Source organism: Echeneis naucrates, chromosome 7 (assembly GCF_900963305.1).
Source record: "Echeneis naucrates chromosome 7, fEcheNa1.1, whole genome shotgun sequence".
Taxonomy (NCBI): domain Eukaryota; kingdom Metazoa; phylum Chordata; class Actinopteri; order Carangiformes; family Echeneidae; genus Echeneis; species Echeneis naucrates.
Genome location: NC_042517.1, coordinates 4044710 through 4063118, shown reverse-complemented (window position 1 = coordinate 4063118; position 18409 = coordinate 4044710). Strand labels below are relative to the sequence as shown.

At 40.3% G+C, this 18409-nt stretch overlaps 2 protein-coding genes across 3 annotated transcripts; one reads left to right on the top strand and one right to left on the bottom strand.

Moving 5' to 3' along the window:
- Positions 1-975: 975 nt before the first annotated feature.
- coq10a (coenzyme Q10A) lies at positions 976-5619 on the top strand. Of its 2 annotated transcripts, none has more exons than XM_029506704.1 (5): positions 976-1550; positions 3142-3291; positions 3382-3574; positions 3748-3849; positions 4117-5619. In XM_029506704.1, exons 1-5 carry the CDS (start codon positions 1414-1416, stop codon positions 4282-4284), a joined length of 750 nt encoding a protein of 249 aa, XP_029362564.1. In that variant the 5' UTR covers positions 976-1413; the 3' UTR covers positions 4285-5619. The 2 variants fall into 2 exon arrangements, with proteins under 2 accessions (XP_029362564.1, XP_029362563.1); XM_029506703.1 differs by having other exon boundaries at positions 3106-3291.
- A 3711-nt stretch (positions 5620-9330) lies between these two features.
- cs (citrate synthase) lies at positions 9331-18016 on the bottom strand. Its single transcript, XM_029506702.1, has 11 exons — positions 17857-18016; positions 14992-15042; positions 14661-14768; positions 14131-14196; positions 13308-13439; positions 12494-12682; positions 12014-12213; positions 11565-11694; positions 10751-10852; positions 10136-10345; positions 9331-10044 (listed from the first exon to the last, which is right to left on the bottom strand). Exons 1-11 carry the CDS (start codon positions 17905-17907, stop codon positions 9874-9876), a joined length of 1410 nt encoding a protein of 469 aa, XP_029362562.1. The 5' UTR covers positions 17908-18016; the 3' UTR covers positions 9331-9873.
- Positions 18017-18409: the final 393 nt, after the last annotated feature.

Genomic DNA, 18409 nt, shown 5'->3' with positions numbered 1-18409 from the left:
AATGTACAAAAAAAAAATAAAAATAAAAAAAAATAAATAAAAAAGAGAAAGAGAAAGCCCGCAGGACGGGAGGTTATTTAGACATTAACCACACACTGACAGCTGTTTTATAAAGATGAGGATAACATCTGCGAAAGAGAGCTGCCAGAGGAACAAATCAATGAAACAAAAACTCCCTATCCATTATTAAAGAGGCCCGAGTCTTTGTCAATATTTTATAATTATTTATTAATGTTTTAATCCCCTTTTTTGTGGGTGTTGTTCATATATAATTTGAAGCTTTGAGCTATGTGATGTAACCTATTTCATAATGTGCCTTTTGTTTTTTCTGTTTCTTGTTTTTTCCTTGTTTATTGACACAGACATGAATATGATCTAATACCAAAGAATAGATAGATTAGACCAGAGGAACATTCAGACAGTGCAGGCCTCTGCCAAGGCTAATGTAAAAACAACAAACACTAAAATAGGAAATGGTTTATATCTGACCCTAAATGTAAACCAAAGCCCCGGGAGACCACCTCAGTAGGTTTTTGTTGTTGTTTTTAGTGGTGGTGTTTTTTTGTTTTTTTCCAAAAAGCTGCTGTCGAACCAACTGACCAACATACGTGGAGCAAATATTCAGACTTCACAAGCTGCCATTTTTGCATCATGACTAACTAAAATGCACCTATTTTTATTACGTTTTTAATATTTACGGTGGGTTTTTTATTTTTATTTTTATATCGTCAAAAATGTTTAATCTTAAATCTGTTTTTGAGACCTAAAACATCTCGGACATTAAAGGCATAGTAAAAATAAACTTTATGGCAGAAGACCACAAACTACCAACAGTAAATCAAACATTTTGTTGTATTTTATTTTATTGTATTTAATTTAATTTTATTTAATTTAATTTTGCCTTCGTCCTCCAGCCCACAGGGGGCGGCATTTCGCCGCAGGGCCGCCAAGCGTTGCACTGAAGGAAGGAACAATTTGTCCCACCGGCGTTTTATTTAGCCGCAGAAGGTCGTCGGCAGCCGGGGCGATATTTGACAACACCCGAACCCCAGAAGCGGCTTCGAAAAGCGGATCTTTCCTGCAGGTTTGGGGCTCCAAGCGGAGAGTGGTATGTCTTCGTGTCGGAGAGACGCGGCCGCTCGTCGCGCTTGTCGAGACTTCTGAAGCGCTGCTAGCCGATGTTAGCTAACGTTAGCAGCGGTAGCCGAAGCTAAGCCCCGCTGGCAGCTACCGAAGAACCGGCTGAAGTCGAGCTGGACTAAAACGTTTTTTATTTTGTTTTAAAGTCTGAATTATCGTTAGGTTTCCACTTTATTTTGACGCGGACAGTTTGACTCCCGCCGCCGCCGCCGGGCTTTGGAGCGGACCTGCGGGGCTCAGCTTCTCGCTCTGTGAGCTGAGGCGGCCGGGTCGATGGCAGCCACGGCCGGAGCCCGGAGGTTACCGATGGGTGTGCGGACTTTCAGTGACTTCCTGCAGATCGCCACCGTGGGCTCCCCTCGACTGTGTCGTGCACCGGCGCCGAAAGGATGCCTTCGACAAAACATCAGGTGAGCCGCGGTGCTGATTGACTTATACAGCTGTATGTGAAAGGGCAGTCGGTCTTACTAATGTTTCATCACTGAACACCCGTGACCGATGATCAATAAGGCGTCTGTCTCTGCAATCAGTTTTTAATATCGAGACCACACACTTCTTTCTGTTGCAGTTTCAGATAAGAAACAGACATAAAGGAGCCCGAACGGATAAGTTCACCCTGTGACCTTTTTAATCAGTTAGCTGACGCGTTCGTGCTTTTGGGCGCTCTGAAGAAATATCTGAAAGGATATATATTTGTTTTTTTTTTTTTTTTTTAAAGAAAGTGAAACTAAAACGCAGCCTGGTTTCTACATTATGTCAGGAATGCAAAACTAAATTCAAATGAACTTCTTCATCAATCACAAGACAAAGCTTTTGGAGAGAGCTGCTGACAAAGTGTGTGGGGAAAACCTCAACTTGCATGTAAAGTTGTTTGAAATGTGCTGAAATGTCTCAGACGTTGAATCGATCTGTAAGAAGAATGCGTGAAAGCTAAAAGACTTGTTTGCATATTTGTCGTTGTTGTTTTGTTTTATGTCAAAAGTGGGACATTTTCTATTAAGGCAAGAGCTTGGCATCTGAGCTCCAGTGATGATCAATACCAATGATTCTGTTTTTATTTTCTTTTACCAACCAAAATCGGCAGTTTGTTGTTATGAGTTGAATTGAGGTTGTGCTGCATTATGTTGGTTTTGTATTGATGCGATAGTGACATGTTTATGTATTGGTGAATAAAATCAAATTTTTATATATATATATATATATATATATACATACACACCAAATCATAACAAAGAGCACACACAGAGCAGGTCTAGACCAAACTCTTTATAGAGTTGTAAAAATGAACCAATTGTCTCTCCGAGAGCAAGCACTTCATGACAGTGGCAAAGAAGATCTTCTTTTTAAGAGGCAGAAACCTCGGGGAGAACCGGGGGGGGCCAGTCGGCCATCTGCCTCGACTGGTTGGGTTGAGAGAAGGAGAGAGAAAGAGGCGGTGGCAGTGAGAGTGAATGTGAAGGAGAGGTGCGGGGGCTCAGTAGTGGGATGGAGAAAGAACAAGAGCTGGAGGAGAGGAGATGCCACGGAAATTACAAAGCATACAGAAAACATTCAGTGATACTACATTCAACAGCAGCAAACACAGCTATGCTATTAAACATGGAAATTACAGTGCTCCCTGTTTCAGTCATGCTAATTACAAAAGCAAAGAAAATAACAAGTAAACAACACAAGCTATATTTCCTGTTTGAAACTATCCTGTATTGTACTATATTGATTTAAGGCAAAATTGACAATCCCTGTTTGTTAGAGGTAATGATGCTTTTTCCTATTCATGTCAGAAAGGACACATTCCACAGGTTACCAGCCAGAAAACAACAATACAGAAATTACCAGCACACTCCTAACACACAGATCCTGGTCCAGAGTCCCGTATGCACTCGTTGGCTTCAGTCACTGTAGACTGGAACATAGTGGGCCTTTTTTGTTGTGCGCTCAGCCCGTGTTAGGTGTCACTCTTTCCAGAAAATGGCTCACAGGATGTGATCTCTTACCTTTTAGACACTTGTCATCTTGTGGCATTTTGATGACAAGAACTCCCAAAGCGCTTTGCCTTCAAGACTGGGACACAATGACAGCCGTTCCCCAAAGCAGAAACTTCATCAGCCTCACCAACAAAAGGAAGGAGTACTCTGAGCGTAGGATACTTGGGTAATTTTACAGTGTGATAATAGTAACAACCGTATCTTCTTTGAGTGTGTGTGTTTTTTATACATCTGAACGTTGAAATGTTTGTCTCAGGTATTCTATGCAGGAAATGTACGATGTTGTGGCCAATGTTGATGAATACAAGCACTTTGTGCCGTGGTGTAAGAAGTCCCAGACCATCATGAAAAGAGCAGGCCACTCGAAAGCCCAGCTTGAAGTGGGATTCCCTCCGGTGGTGGAGAGATACACATCTATGATAACAAGTGTGCGTCCTCATCTAGTCAAAGTAAGTCACAGCAGCTACACTCCAATATATTTGATTTTTATCAGTGGTGATATTACACCAAGAGAAGCTTCAGTTAAAATTAGTAGATTTTTTTTTTTTCTTTTAATCAAACTCAAATAAATTTCTTAACATTCACGTTTTGATCAGCCTTTCTCTCTTTTGGTTGTTCTTAGGCAGTGTGTACAGACGGAAAGCTCTTCAATCATCTGGAGACAATATGGCGCTTCAGTCCAGGCATTCCCGGCTACCCTCGTACCTGCACAGTAGACTTTTCTGTACGTAGCCCGCAGCTTGCTCTCTGACAAACAAGTGTCTGTCTACGATTTATGTTAAGCAAAGCTACCTGTTTGTGGGACGGTAGTTTCATATTTATTGTACAGACATTATAGGTGAGAAAATCCATAATCAGCTAACTCTGACAAGAAAACAATTAATCTGACACAAAATATTGTCAATGTGTAATCCACCTTCTGTTGTTGGTGTATTTTATCACACCATTCTTTCCAATATTCACAGAAGCATTATTTTTCTGTCTTTTACAGATATCGTTTGAGTTCCGCTCTTTGCTGCACTCCCAGTTAGCAACCATGTTCTTCGATGAGGTTGTAAAGCAAAACGTCGCTGCGTTTGAGCGCCGAGCTTGTAAGGTGTACGGCCCAGAGACTCGTATCCCACGGGAGCTGATGTTTCACGAGGTGCATCAGACGTGATCTCAGCAGCTATATGTCCTCATCTCCCCATTCGGCCTTAAATCATAGCAACCTTTATTTCCTTGATTCGCACACACCTGCATGATGCTGCACACACACCGCCTCACCGCTGCATAGGCATCATATTGGCCCCTGAAGATATTAAACACCTGTAAGCATTTTGTCTGATTATGGATAACTCTTCTTCTGCATTTGTTCAGTTGTTGAGTTTTGTCAAGTTTCTGTCTACCTCCATTGAAGGGATCCTTGTTTGGCAGAGGGAAACATTACTGCTCTTCCATAGCCCTTAAAAGCTGTATTTGTGTTGCGACATCATGCTGCCAACCATAGCGTTGACTCTTATTTTAAATGAACAGCACATTGACACTTAACAGGATATCCTTTAATTGTTTTTTTTTTTTTTTTTTTTTTAAGGTACAGAGGCAGTTTGATTCAGACTTTTGCTCATGTCATAATGTTCACTGTGTGCATAGTTATCTGTCACAATGCCATTTATTCAAGTTAATGTTTCCAGTTTTTAGTTTAATTTCAGCACTTTGTTCAGCTGATTATACTGTATTAGGAAGTTCTTATTTGCCTCTCTTTTACCACTTTCTTTTATTTGAAATGTAACCCTAATATATTGTTTGACGTATAGTTGTGAACAATATTCCATGCTTTTTAATTTATTCACCAGAGGTAACATGCTAAAATTTTTATTATTTAATTGGGAACCAAATCAAATGTGCCATGTGTGGGATGGGTAGGGGGCTGTCACAGAGTCTGGTGGCAAGATCACTGAAGTGCAACAATCGGAAAGGGGCAAACTTTAATTCATTTACTAGTTAGCTGCATCCTCAGTTGATGTGGAGGCTTAATATTGGCTGTTGTTGTGCTGTGAGGTTGTAGTTTTGGACAGTGAAATATGGCCTGCCAATTTTAATAATGCCTTATTTTACAGCCCAGCACGAGTAGTCATTTTGAGGTGATTAATAGAAATTGTAGCAGCAGTTTGACTTTGGACAAATGAGAGCACCTTAATTAAAAGGCTGGAGAGAACTGTGGGACAGATTGTTTGGGTTACCAAATTTTTATTTGATTAATTTATAGTTTGGTTTGAAAAGATGACATTAAGATGCAATTTGATTTGCATTTCTGAGAATCACATCAAAAGCCAAAATAGTTTGACAGTTATGGAATTAGGTTACAGTTACAATCATTTATTCAGGCAGTAAAAAAAAAAAAAAAAAAACAATTTCTGATGGATCTTAAGTTTTCTTTTTTCTATCTTCTGAAGGTGATCAGAAGGATGTTGCTCCTGTCATGTTCAATGTTGTTTAAAAAAAAAAAAAAAAAGTTAGTGGGCTGTAGAATAAAACATCATTTATCATTGTCAGCTTCATGCTTTTTTTTTTTTCCCTTTTTCATTAAACTTGTATTTACACACATGATGCATGGATGTAACACACTCAAAGGGCAAATATACAATTTTCAAGTTTTTGTGTTACATTGTTAGTGTGACATTTTAGTGGGGAATCAATATTTTATATTGACCTACCCCAAAAAGTTAATTATTTTGTATTTGCTGTATTTTAGGGATTGACTGATATGTTTAGGTTACCAAAGGTGAATGTAGGATTTTCTCTGATAACAGGCGGTCCATATCATCCCCGTTCTGTCTCATACACCCTGGTTCGGTGCTTATAAAGCCAGATTTTGGCATCAAAGCTGATGTGTTTCTGTTATTAGTTGATTTGGAAGTGAAGGGATGTTGAAACATCATCGCATGAAGAATATTAAAGCCAGCAGTTACATGGGGGGGAAATATTAACTCATTAAAATATTTTTCAATTATAAAAAAATGTAATTGAGTGTTATATTTTTAAGCAATAAGATATAAAATTGGCTATGATTATTTGATCAGCTTTGATGTTGCACTTTTTTCTTCTCTATTTAATTCGCTCTGTGCAGACTGAATTTAATGCCAAGTTTTACTGTTGTAGGTGCCAACACTCAGAAATCAGAAACAATGCAAACACTTTTTAGAGACAGTCAGAGCCGCAGCACTATATTTGCACATTAATTGTCAAACAGCTGGTTTCTACATGACCTTTAATCTGACAGAAGTGGCAAAGAATGTATACCTGGATGTAGATACATTACAATAGAAAAATATTGACATTTTTACAGTCCTCACTTTTTATGTTGCACGCTAGAAGGGTGTATTTGTAAATATTGTGGTGTATTTCAAAGCTTTATTTAAATAAAAAAAGCTGTTATAACGTCAGAATATTTCTTTTGGTCATTTCTATACTCCTCATTAGAATCGAATGCCAAACAGTTGTGCCCCCGCCGCAGCAGGAGTGTACAGTGGGGCTGTATTATGTTGGGTGCACATGGACACAGGAGGTAAGCGCAGCTGACTGGCAGGAAACCAGAGTGGGGTGACGGTATTTGGGCCAGTTATTAATAACAGCACAGAGGAGAGGTGGCTATCTGGACCAAAGTCCTTTTTAAACTTGTCAATCACAATAATTACATAAATGTCAAGTCTCAGCAGAATTGTCTTTCCACAGCGGTGACAAATGAAGAAGTACAAACTCAGACGGGAAAGGCAGCCCAAAGACGCTCTGGTATCACGGGTGAGGTGTACCAGCTTTGTCTGGATCAAAGTTCAAACGCACAAATAACACAACGGGGACAGGGAGAATGTGTTGGGTTGTAATTGTAACCACATATTACAGATATGGTAGGAATTCCCATAAAAAACATGACGGGATCATCCATCATCTGTGTGCACTCGGCCCTGACCTCCCTCCTCAGTTCACGTCGCAGAGGAAAAACCACAGAATCTCACAAGGACATCTCATCTGAGAGACGCATACAAGACATAACATGTTACTGTTTTAGGCTTTTTCACAACAGCAGCAGCAGCAGAAGCACCTGTGCAACTGATAACACCAACGCTGACAACCTGAGAGACTTCAGCCATCATTCATTATTATCGTTTATTTACAGCTGTGTTTGTCATGGCATCACTGCTCTTTGGGAAAATATAGACCATCAGAGCTGACGCCTCTCATGAGGAGTGTCTCAGTTCTGCATAATGCCCACTTGTAAGAAGAAAAAACAAAAACATGTTTTCCAGCGCTGGCAGAGCATGACGTAACTGAAGAAACGGCTCTTTTTAAAGAGACAGGCTCTGGAAAAGTCACCTCCATTATGGCATTATGGAAAAATATATTTATTAGAACCTTTATCACTAAAGGACACAGAGGAATTAAAAGCACAAGACGCATTAAGCAAAAAAAGAACAGGAGAGCAGGAGTGAATGATTTTCTAAAGAAACAAGCAGATCTGAATAGAACGTAAACGCATCGGCAGCACAATAAAAAGGAGCTGGTTTCTTGAACAGATGACTGTAAAACTGTTCCACAACAGAGGTTGATATAATGCACCTTTAACAGGTCAAATTAAAGCAGATCAGCCATCAAAGTAAATTATCAGTTTCAATGCTTTTATGAAAAAGAGGGAACAACAAAAAGACCTGCATCTGATACAAGCCGGCTTCAAACAAGCGGCCTTAGATAGAAAGTTCAACCTTCAGGTGAACATGAGGAATCAGAATCATTCATCTCTATCAAGGACGTAGCGGAGGCTTGTGGCTGGTTCAGCCAAAGGAGGCCAATGATGACAAGACAAAAACGGTGTTATTAAAAATCTTTATTTTTCCATTTTTTGTTAGGTTTTCCTGGATTTGCTCTTCAAGCTTTTCTTGTCCATTTGACCCATCCAGCCCCATCCCCCTAAATGTTTCTCTGACAAACCCATCTGCAATGAATTCTCCCAGTTATCCTGGACAATCTTACTGCTCCTCTACGATCAAAATAACCTAATTTCTCGTACAAACCACAACATGGAAGAACGCTATGATAAAACACAAAACACGCCTCAGAGCCAGAAGGAAGCTGGTTGCAGAGCAGAGAGAATCTCACATCTCAAAGAACTACTGAATAGCACAGCATGTGTAGATTGTGTGTGTGTGTGTGTGTGGGGGGGGAAATGCAAGAACTACACAAAAATGGAGTGTCGACACGCCCGGAACTTAAGAGCAAGTTTGAAACATTCAAGTGAAACACCTGAAAAAAGAGAAAAGCACCAGCTAAGCCCACAGAGCTAGGCGAGAAATCATGTATGTACAAGATAGCTGCAGTTTCTTTTTGTTCATTAACATTTCACTGTGTCCAGTGAGACTGAGCGTCACAGACTGTACTACACTGTGGATAAACTAAAGTCATCATTGTGGTCATTACAAGTGAGCCAGCTTATAAATTCATGCTTTACATATATATACCTATGTACACAAAGTATAAATAAAACCACAAAATGAGAACCCAAAGATTATAGTTTTATACATATTCAACACCAAAAAACCTTTGTAAAAAGGAACACAATCAACCTGGGGGGTGTCTACTGCTACAAATTAGGATACCCAATCAAGCAAGTGCTCATTTTGGAGTAGTTGATGTTTAAAGCGCTCTCCTGTGGGGATAAAGTAACATTCATACACTCAAATAAGACAGGACCTTAATACAAGTCCCTCTCTCCCACTTTTCTTTCAAGCTTGCTCTTAAGGATTTATTACAGGCGGCCAATTACAACACCCTTGGCTCAAATCTTTATTATGGTTACTGTACATTATTCTTGATTCTCGACCACTCAAAAGAGATTCATTGCAAATTGGAACGCACATTAATGAACATAGAGTTATTTTGATCATAGAGGTAATACAGGTCTTCATTTAAAAAAAAAAAACAAAAAAAACTACATGTTGGAGAAAAAGGGGACATCAAAGATTTAAAGGGGCAGTATCTTTTAACTGATTTTCATGCTTCTGAAGGTTTATCTTGAACAGCTTGTTAATTGTACTCAGTGAGGACCTAGTTTTTCTAAGCTGGAGTGTTCATTCATGGAAGTGAAATGCACTGGTAGTCTGGGTTGGATGATGGCAAGTGGGAACATTGCATAGAAAAAAAACTTAAGAGTCTCTAAGCGGAAAACAGCTTGCTTGGGGATGTCCTGAAACACAAATTACTGCATTTGCCAAAAAGCAGCAATAGTTGAGTCAGTTTTTTTTTTTTTTTTTAACTTTAGGACTTAAAGTTATAAATACAAAGGAAGTGTAATTCACTCCCAGGATTCCCTTTGAATGCCACGGCCTATTCATAGTTCAGATCTAGTGCTCAATGACAAACACACAGGCACTGCACAGGGGAAAATCTTTGTGAAGCTAGCAGACTTAACGGTATGAAGTTTGAGCCTACTGGGGGTTAAATATGTGTGTCTGAAGTGTTCACTAGACATTATTGCAAATATGGAAGCTTGCTGGGAAAACTTGTCAGTGGTTAACTAAACACACTAAAACATGAACAGAGTGACAATTTAAAAGGCCCTTTTTTATGAAATTATATTAAAAGTGTACTGTCTCTTTGAATCCCATTGAATCCCTGGGGTTGAAAATGACAGGGGGTCAACTTGTGTCTGCCTTTTGATATTTCCACCTCCTCTCACCCTTCACACACTAACCCCTTGCTTCTTTCAGGTGGCTCTTCACCCTGACTTAGCTCCCACCAGTGTCATCAGTCCATCTGTGCTCATGGACTTGGGGCGCTCCAAGGGGAAGCCCAAGGCTCTACTCCACACCAGCTGAGCCAACACACCGAGGGCTCGGGATACACCGAAGAGGACAGTGTAGTAATTCATTTCATTCATTCCGTAATACTGCAGGAGGGGAGAGAAGAAACGCACACATCAGCGTCTGACAATCGTACCACGACAAGTGCATGATTAAAAGCCACCACACAGCTCTTACCTGCAGCAACACTCCACTGTGAGCGTCCACATTGGGCCAGGGGTTCTTAGCCTTACCCTGCTCCAGGAGGACATTGGGCACAATCTTGTAAAGCTGGGAAACCAACTTGAACATGGGGTCGTTGGGAAGGTGCTTCAGAGCAAATTCACGCTGGCAGCTGTAACGTGGATCAGTCTTCCTCAGGACAGCATGGCCGTAGCCTGGGACCACCTACAGACAAGACAGAGAGAACTTTTGGATCATGATAAGATCCACCAGCAATTTCCCATTCATTCACCGACTTCTCACAGAATATGGAAGTCCTTTAAAATTTAACAACTGAGAATGCCTTCTATCAGTAAAATATCATCCTTCAGTGTATTAAAGCCAAGATTAAGGGATGTGATGTTAGGTCAACTCATTATTTCAAACATCTCGCATCCAAATTTTAATCCTGACTTTATTGCTGCTTTAGGCCAACCAAATGTCAGTGTGACATATGACCCCTGGAATTCAGATTTTCTCCTAATCCATAGACATCACCTGTATGGTTTAGTCTCAAAATCCAGAAAGGGAATGCAAAAATGAAATCACACCAGTAACTGTGACTGTGTTTGTGGAAATGTGTGCCATTACCCTTCCAGATTTGAGTGTGTTCCAGATGTAATCCCTCATCCTCTCATCAGACACCTCTCCTCCCAGCTCCTTCTGCAGAGCCGTCAGCCACACCAGCACCTCCTGTGAGATGAAGACACATTGCATATGAATGAGTATGTATGTAAATTACTACTACTTTGAAGTCATTATTCACAATCACTCATTTGTAATAACCTTAAGTAAAGGATTATCAGGTAGCAGGAGTAAATCAGAAACTCTATGTGTTCTGGTTATTTGAAGTATGAGAACAAATTAAGAATTAAATGAAAGCCAAAGCACTTAGCTCCAATGTCTTAGAGGCTGGCAGATAAGTGATGAGTAACAATAGTCACCAACTAGTTCTTTATAAAGGATGGTAAAATCTATTGAAAGAGGTGCACCATGCATTAACATACAAACATACTGTAGCTGTTATAACAAGCACTGGAGTTAAATCTCCAGAGCTTGTTGTTGCTAGATTGAAACTTTTCAATCTAGCACTGAGGAAAGTCTGTATCTGACAGCACTCATTATCTTTCACCCGGCGTACCGACGTGCTGTCATGGTGTAGAGAGGGGGAAAAACTCTGTCCTGGATGGTTATGTCCTAACTAACAATAGTTCTAACAACAATCTTTTATTAGAACATAGACAGTTTGGCCCATGGTGGTAGTAATGGTTCTGATATTTTCAGGTGTCCCTGTGGGCCATGACGGTGTGACTCTCCGAAGAATTCCACAGCTCTACATCAAAAGATGCCTGAAAATCTGGACATTGTTTATGTTTGAGTGAACAGTGATTGTCTTGGTACAAACCTGATTGGCCAGACCATGAAGAGGACCGGCCAGACCATTCATGGCAGCACTGAAGGACAAGTAGGGGTCAGACAGGGCACTACCCACCAAGTGGCTGGTGTGGGCACTGACATTACCGCCTTCATGATCACTATAACATTAAAAAGAAATTGAAATTTTAGATTATGCTGACTGAAATCAACCTCAGACTAGATTTCCTCATCCAATACATCGTATTTGATTGAAATGTGAAGAGTGGCCATTTCTCTGACCTCACACATTCAACCATTTTTGTTCTTTTTACTCATGAAATCCCAGATAGCTCAATGTTCTCACTTAAACTTATTGTCTTCCTGACTCTTTTTGCATGATTGATGTAGAATGTGTAAAAATGTGTAAAGGGAGAGAAAACTGCTCCATCTGTTTGTAGTGGGTCTAGTTTTTCATACATTGTTTCTTTAAACAGTTACCTATGGATGGTGAGGTAGAGTCTCATTAGCTCAGTGAACTGAGGATCACTGTAGCCCAACATGTTGGTGAAGTTGTGGGACCAGTCCAGGTTTGAGTCTATGGCTCCAATACTGCTGCCTTCGCGGTACAGGTTGCGATAGATCTTGGCAGCAATGCAGGGCAGTTTGGCAATCAAGTCCATGGAGTCTTCATAGACAAACTAGAGACGCAACGTAAGAGGATAAGGAACCAGTAGGAAACTAAACCAAAAGCTCACAACCATTCTAACACTTGAGTGAGACAGTAATGTTGTTTATACAACAAAAAGTTGTTGGATTGAGGTAAAACAGATTCATTATTTGAGGACAAAGCCTGGAATACAGTGAATTGCAATCTATCCAATAGTCACAATATTTCATTTTGAATTAGACCAGTTAATTCACTCCCTGAGGTCAAGCTGGAAGTATTATTTAAGAGGAGATGAAATGACAGAAACTTGCCTCCCAATACTTGGTCTTGTGGACACCCTCAGAGTAAGCCCGAGCAAAGCTGCTCTCACTGTTCAGAGCTGTGATGGCAGCACTGAACTGAGACATGGGGTGGAGGTTTGTGGGGAAATTATCCAGCATGGTGACAACGTGAGAGGGAAGTGCTGCTCTCTTTGCCCATTCTTTGGAAACCCAGTTCACCTGGAAACAGAAAGGCACAATATAAATTAGTGATTTGAGGAGGAAGAAAAACCAAGCTCCAAAGGAACATTATCCTAACGTATCCTCAGCTGACTAGAGTCAACAGAAGATACATTGCAATGCTTAACATTTAATAAGGAAGGGTAATGTTATGAAAACACTTCTTTCAACAAAAAGTTGTCGTCAGCTAGAAAAATAAAGGCTTATTGCTCAGGTTGTGATCTTGTGACTCTACCAGGAGATAGCTGGCAACAATAAAAGTGCTTATTTACCAGGAAGACTGAGACTTGTTTCAATCATAAAACAATATAAGTCTTTACAAGACTTTTCAATATATATATATATATATATATATATATATATATATATATATATATATAGATAGATCCACATTCCCATGTCTATATTGAGGCAACAGAATTCTGATGACTCCTGATTTATTATTTAGTTGCTAAACTGAACTGTAGCAAATGTCACCTTAATCTGGCATTTGTTATTCAGCTGACAGTGGGAAAATTCTGTATTGATGGGACAATGTCTGTGACATCATCACCGACAGATGGATGGAAGGTACACAGTCATCCATCAGTACAATCGACAGCTCCAGCACTCCTCTCCCACTCACCTGCTCCTCAGTAGGTATCTGCCCTGTGACCAGCAGCCAGAAGAGGCCCTCAGGCAGCGGCTCTGCACCTCCTGGAGCTTTAGGCAGCAACTTCTGACACTCTGGGATGCTGTAGCCCCGGAAACGGATACCCTGTTATTCAATGGAGAGAAAGAGGAGAACACAGAAAGATGTTGTTTGTGAAAGACAGTCGATTTGTCCTGAAATGCACCATGAAGTGTTGCCCTAATGCCATCACAGACTCTAATTCTCCTAATCAATTTGGATGATGAAGTATCCCACTCCCTGAGGTGGCCTGCTAACAAGATATATTCAAGCAAAATCACTCTGTCATTGAAGCCGTTAGGCTTCAGTGAGAAAGCAATCAAATTAAGTACCTATGAGATGGGCTGGTCCCCAAAGGACCAAGAGAGTTAAATTATTGCCACTGGAGGAAGAGTTCCCATTTCAAATTACACTTTTTACTTAGACTCTAATCAGAATCACTACAGCATGACTAACCTGAGGCTGATATAAATATATTCCCTGTTTAAAACTGTAAAAATAACTCAGGTATAAGAACCTTGTTTGCATTTTACAGAACTTGAACCACCATCTTGATATGAATCCAGTGATTTTTATTTTCTCTTACTAAACAGCAGTTTAACAATTAATTTTTTGACGTTATGTAATAATGACAGTTTCTAAATCCCCTAAAACCTATTTTGCCAAAGTTCTTGTGACTGATCTGCAGACGCACGCAACCTTCAACACAACTGTAATAAACGAACATTGAGGTGATGTGTCAGCCTAGCAGATATTTCGGCCCAGCTCAAACACTGACCTCGTCTGGATCCAAAACAGAGGTCTCATACACCAGACCTTTCAGTCCCCTCATACCTCCATAGACCTGTGGATGAAAATAGGCAAAACACAAGCACATACAGATATTAATATTTATACTGAAGTCTGACTTTCTAACAACAAATAAAGCAGTAATTACTTAATATTTTTTTAGGCTTAACGGCTGTTACAAAATGAGGACAAGAATTTTACTAAAGACAGCGAGAGAAAAATCAAAAACTGGAGTAAGGCCAATGTATCTGAATAGTAGTGCCTGCTGCATAAAAGTGAAAGACACTTCAAAAATCCCCATAGCAACCATCCAGAGGTCACAGGTGAAGTGAGAGAGAAACAGAACCTGATGGTGTTAGTGTGTGTGTGCCTGACAGTAAACACTGCTGGGCAGGCCCAGACGGATTAGGTGAGGTCATCATGCCACATCTAATCTGCATCACGGCTGGTGTCGCACATGTTCACATCCATTATCTTTTTTTTTTTTTTTTTTATGATTACTTGACGCATCTCACTCACCATGTCAACCGTAATCTGTCCGATGTTGGTTTTGCCATATTGTTGTTTAAAGTTCTTGATCCTGTTCTGTTCTTTTGGGATGAGGTCTGCCAGAACATCTTTCAGATTCTGTGGAAACATTAAATCAGGGGATCAAACATTTGATTTCATTATAAAAACACATTTCTTTCTTGTGGGATTACTTAGCGAGAATTTGTGTCAACATTTGAGAAGAGAAACTGATCCACGTCAACATGTTCTATAAATACTCAGGAGAATACAGTGCCTTTTATAGCTATCTATTTTCAGAAAACAAAAACAAAACTGTTCAACATTAACTAAAAATGCTTACTGTTGTTGATGCACTGGCATTTCTGGCAGCCACAAAGAAGTACGTGGCATTCTGTGGAATAGACAAAGAAATGATTTAGAATATTAGCGTGACAGCACAGAACCTAATATATTTTTTAGATGAGCAGCACATCCACATTGGCAAAGCTCCTTTTGAATGTACTGACAACCATGCAGCAGGAAAAAAAAAAAAAAAAAAAAAAAAGTTGGCACAACACAAATGCTGTGCAGTAGTACTCATTGTGCACTGGTCGTCCAGTTTAAGTGAATAAACCCGCATCATCCTTAAAATCAATAATCCTTTGGTAGTTTCTGAATGTAGGAAGTTACTAATATTTTCTGAACCAATTTTTCAAATTACTGTACATTATATAACTTTATAACTACAGTTTCTTGTCAACCATTTCACATCGAGCTGAGATTAACTATTAATCATGCAGTACATTGCTGCTGGTAGTTAGTTTCCACTACAATGAAAAAAACCTGAATAAACTGAGGGGGGAAAATTTTATTCATCAAATTGAGGGCTTGTGGTGATGTGAATATGCTCTGAGTCAGCAAAATACTGTTCCACGGCTTAAGGTGTGCCATTAAAAAAAAAGAAGTTTTGAACGTCAGGATTGGTTGGCTCATTGGATCCGGTGGTTTCAGGTTTCTCAACAAATGAACACAGGATGTATGGTATAATCCAATGACTCAATCTATTAATGTATGAATGTCAGGCTAGGTGATGAAATATGTGATTTTCAGAAATATCAACTGTTCACATCAAGCTTTTGAAGGGAAGGGATCAACAGTTTGTTCTGAACAAAGAGCCTTTAAATTAAACTAAACATGCAATTGGATATCATTTCTTAGTCAATTAGCTTGTCAAAACAGAATTAAAGTGCAGCAAATTCACTACACTTTAACTCTTTATCCTGACGTTGCTTATGCAGTTTAAGTCTTCCTCAACAAATATGTGATGCATTCATGTTGAACTCTAGAAAACTGCGACAAGTGTCTTTCACACTGATTTGATATCTTCACAAACTAAAAAGTAAAAATAATTGCTCATACTGGACATATACATGTCCACATTTTAGCTTTCTTTGTAGAGGATGAAAATGAACTATATCCTGCTAAAAAATAAATCCCACATTATATGAAGAAAACATATTTCCACACAGTCAATGGTACTGGCTATGAAAGTATTGAGAAGTGAAGCCTATCGTGGTGCACCAGACCAGTAGGTCTCCTCTGCCAGCTTATTAAAATCATCAATGAGGCTCAATGAAACAAAAAGGAAGGCTCCTGCGTCAGCGCACACATACACTTTCCATACAGTTGAGACATATTACATAACAGCTCAGTGTCTTAAATATAGAGCACCGGTTTCACTCAGTCACTCCCAACTTCCACTGTCTAGCAAAAGAGATTACAACAAGTATAGTGCACTGTGTATAGAAAACATGTGATATATTTGATTAACTGTAAACTGAACATTTGTTTCAGTCAACAACTCGACCTTGTTGGAGGAGAAAACACAGTTTGAAACAAATTTGTATACACCATGTCTTTTGTGTGTAACTGGCCCCAAGCTGCTTGGTGGAAAGACCTCTGAAAGTCTGACAATGAGCATGTACCGAATCCACTGCATTTTTTTCTGATTGTCTAAGTTTGGCAATTCAAGATTTCAGCCAAGTGAAACCAAGATATATCTAAGACCAATTTCTCTTCAAATGATTCTCAGATGATCTTAACATAATGAAAGCAGCACATTTTTTTTTTTACCACCCTTGCTCTTAAAATGCAAATCACATGATTTGCAGTGATAGCTCAGGGACAAAACACTTGATGTCCAAAGAATGTTATGTAAGTACAAAAAAAAAGACGCTTGCTAATGAATCTCCTGAGCAAAGATTACAACTGATAAGAGAGAAAGGATGAGTGTGACACAGGTTAGTGTATATACTTCTAATTACAGGGCTGATAACAGAGGTTAGTGAAGGATATCACTTGCTTTAGGTGGGTCACACGAGCTGATATAAGGGTTGTTAAGTGTATGTAATCTAAGTGGAGAGGTCAGTAGAGTAAGACAGTAGGACAGTAGTACAGACAGTAGAAGGTCATTTACTGTATTTGGCAGCAAAGGCGTGCTAACCTACAACTTATTACGGCACAATTACTCTGTAATCACATGCTAAGAACACAGATCACCAAACATTACTGAGATTGCAAACTGATGCCTGATGCCTGAATTCACATTGAAGCACTGAAACCTCCAGCAGTAACACCTCAGTGTGGACTGAATGTCTCCATTTTTTAAAGCACAGGAGATCTCTTGGGGAGTGACCAGATGACAGCAGATAAACTGCTAAAATCCTAAAAGTGAAGGTCAACCGGGGTCGGTGGGGTGGTGAGAAGCTGAGTTTACAACCAATGGCTGTGTTTGTCACAGGCCCAAAGCTGTGTCTGTAGATTAGGAAATAAATGTGGAAGTCACCGCAGTCTGATAATCTGCGGATGAAAGAAACGCGTCCAGGCGGAGACCAATGCAGGCCGGCGAAAGAAGAGCAGAGGTGCTGCCCTGAGCTAACTCTGGCTAACACGGCCAACGCAAGTGCACGACTGTTCAACCCAAGTGTTGTACTCTTACAGTGAGGCGTGGGGGCGACTGTTTGGCCCGTTTTATTAATCATTAACCGCGTTCATTATGTGCATTTGTCAATGTGGATGAGTTGACCAGGCTAAGCTTGCTAACGCTCACTAGCCTGCCGTTAGCCGTTAGCCGTTAACCGTTAGCTTCCGATGTAACGGCCGCTGCTTTGACTGGGAAGGCGGTCTTTTTTATTTTTTTTTTATTTGGGGGGGGGGGGCGTCTTACCTTTGAATTGAGGAGTTTAGGCGCTAGCCTGCCGACGGTCAGGAAAGACATCGTATCTGTGTAAAAGTCTTATTTCCAGTCACTGGTCACAAGCTGAGGACGCCGCTGCCGGTGCACCGCGGAGCTGCTTGAAGGTGCCCCTCCGGAAAGCAGAAGGTTGAAGAGGGGTTCGGGCCTGCAAGTAGCGGCGTCGCTGATTGGGCGATGGGTCGGCTCGCTGGAATGGCGTACAAGGATCTGATTGGCTGGAGGGCTGTGACGGGAGCGCTGATTGGAGGGCTCCGCGGTATTTTAGTGGTGACGACAGCGGGTGATCGGGGTGTGTTCAAGAGTAAGTTTTATAAACCCCATGCTTTTGTTCCAGGGTGTTGCACAGAAGTACGGCGATCCCTAGCGAGGCTCCTAATGAACTCCCTTTCAGCAGTTTTTATTCATCATGTTTTCCCTCAAGCTTCCTGTGTGCACCCGGGTAATTAAAGGCCAACTTACACGCAGTAACAAATCAGTGGACTCCGAGCTCTAACCCCTGTAATGATAAGTCTCTGGACACAAA

Coding starts and splice junctions, on each gene's coding strand:
- coq10a (XM_029506703.1), top strand. CDS start 1,414: ATGGCAGCCACGGCCGGAGCCCGGAGGTTACCGATGGGTGTGCGGACT. Junction 1,551..3,105: donor TGCCTTCGACAAAACATCAG/GTGAGCCGCGGT, acceptor CACTCTTTCCAG/AAAATGGCTCACAGGATGTG. Junction 3,292..3,381: donor TCTGAGCGTAGGATACTTGG/GTAATTTTACAG, acceptor TGTTTGTCTCAG/GTATTCTATGCAGGAAATGT.
- cs (XM_029506702.1), bottom strand. CDS start 17,907: ATGTCTTTCCTGACCGTCGGCAGGCTAGCGCCTAAACTCCTCAATTCA. Junction 12,683..13,307: donor AGATACCTACTGAGGAGCAG/GTGAGTGGGAGA, acceptor TTCTGTTTCCAG/GTGAACTGGGTTTCCAAAGA. Junction 10,853..11,564: donor TTCATGGTCTGGCCAATCAG/GTTTGTACCAAG, acceptor TTCATCTCACAG/GAGGTGCTGGTGTGGCTGAC.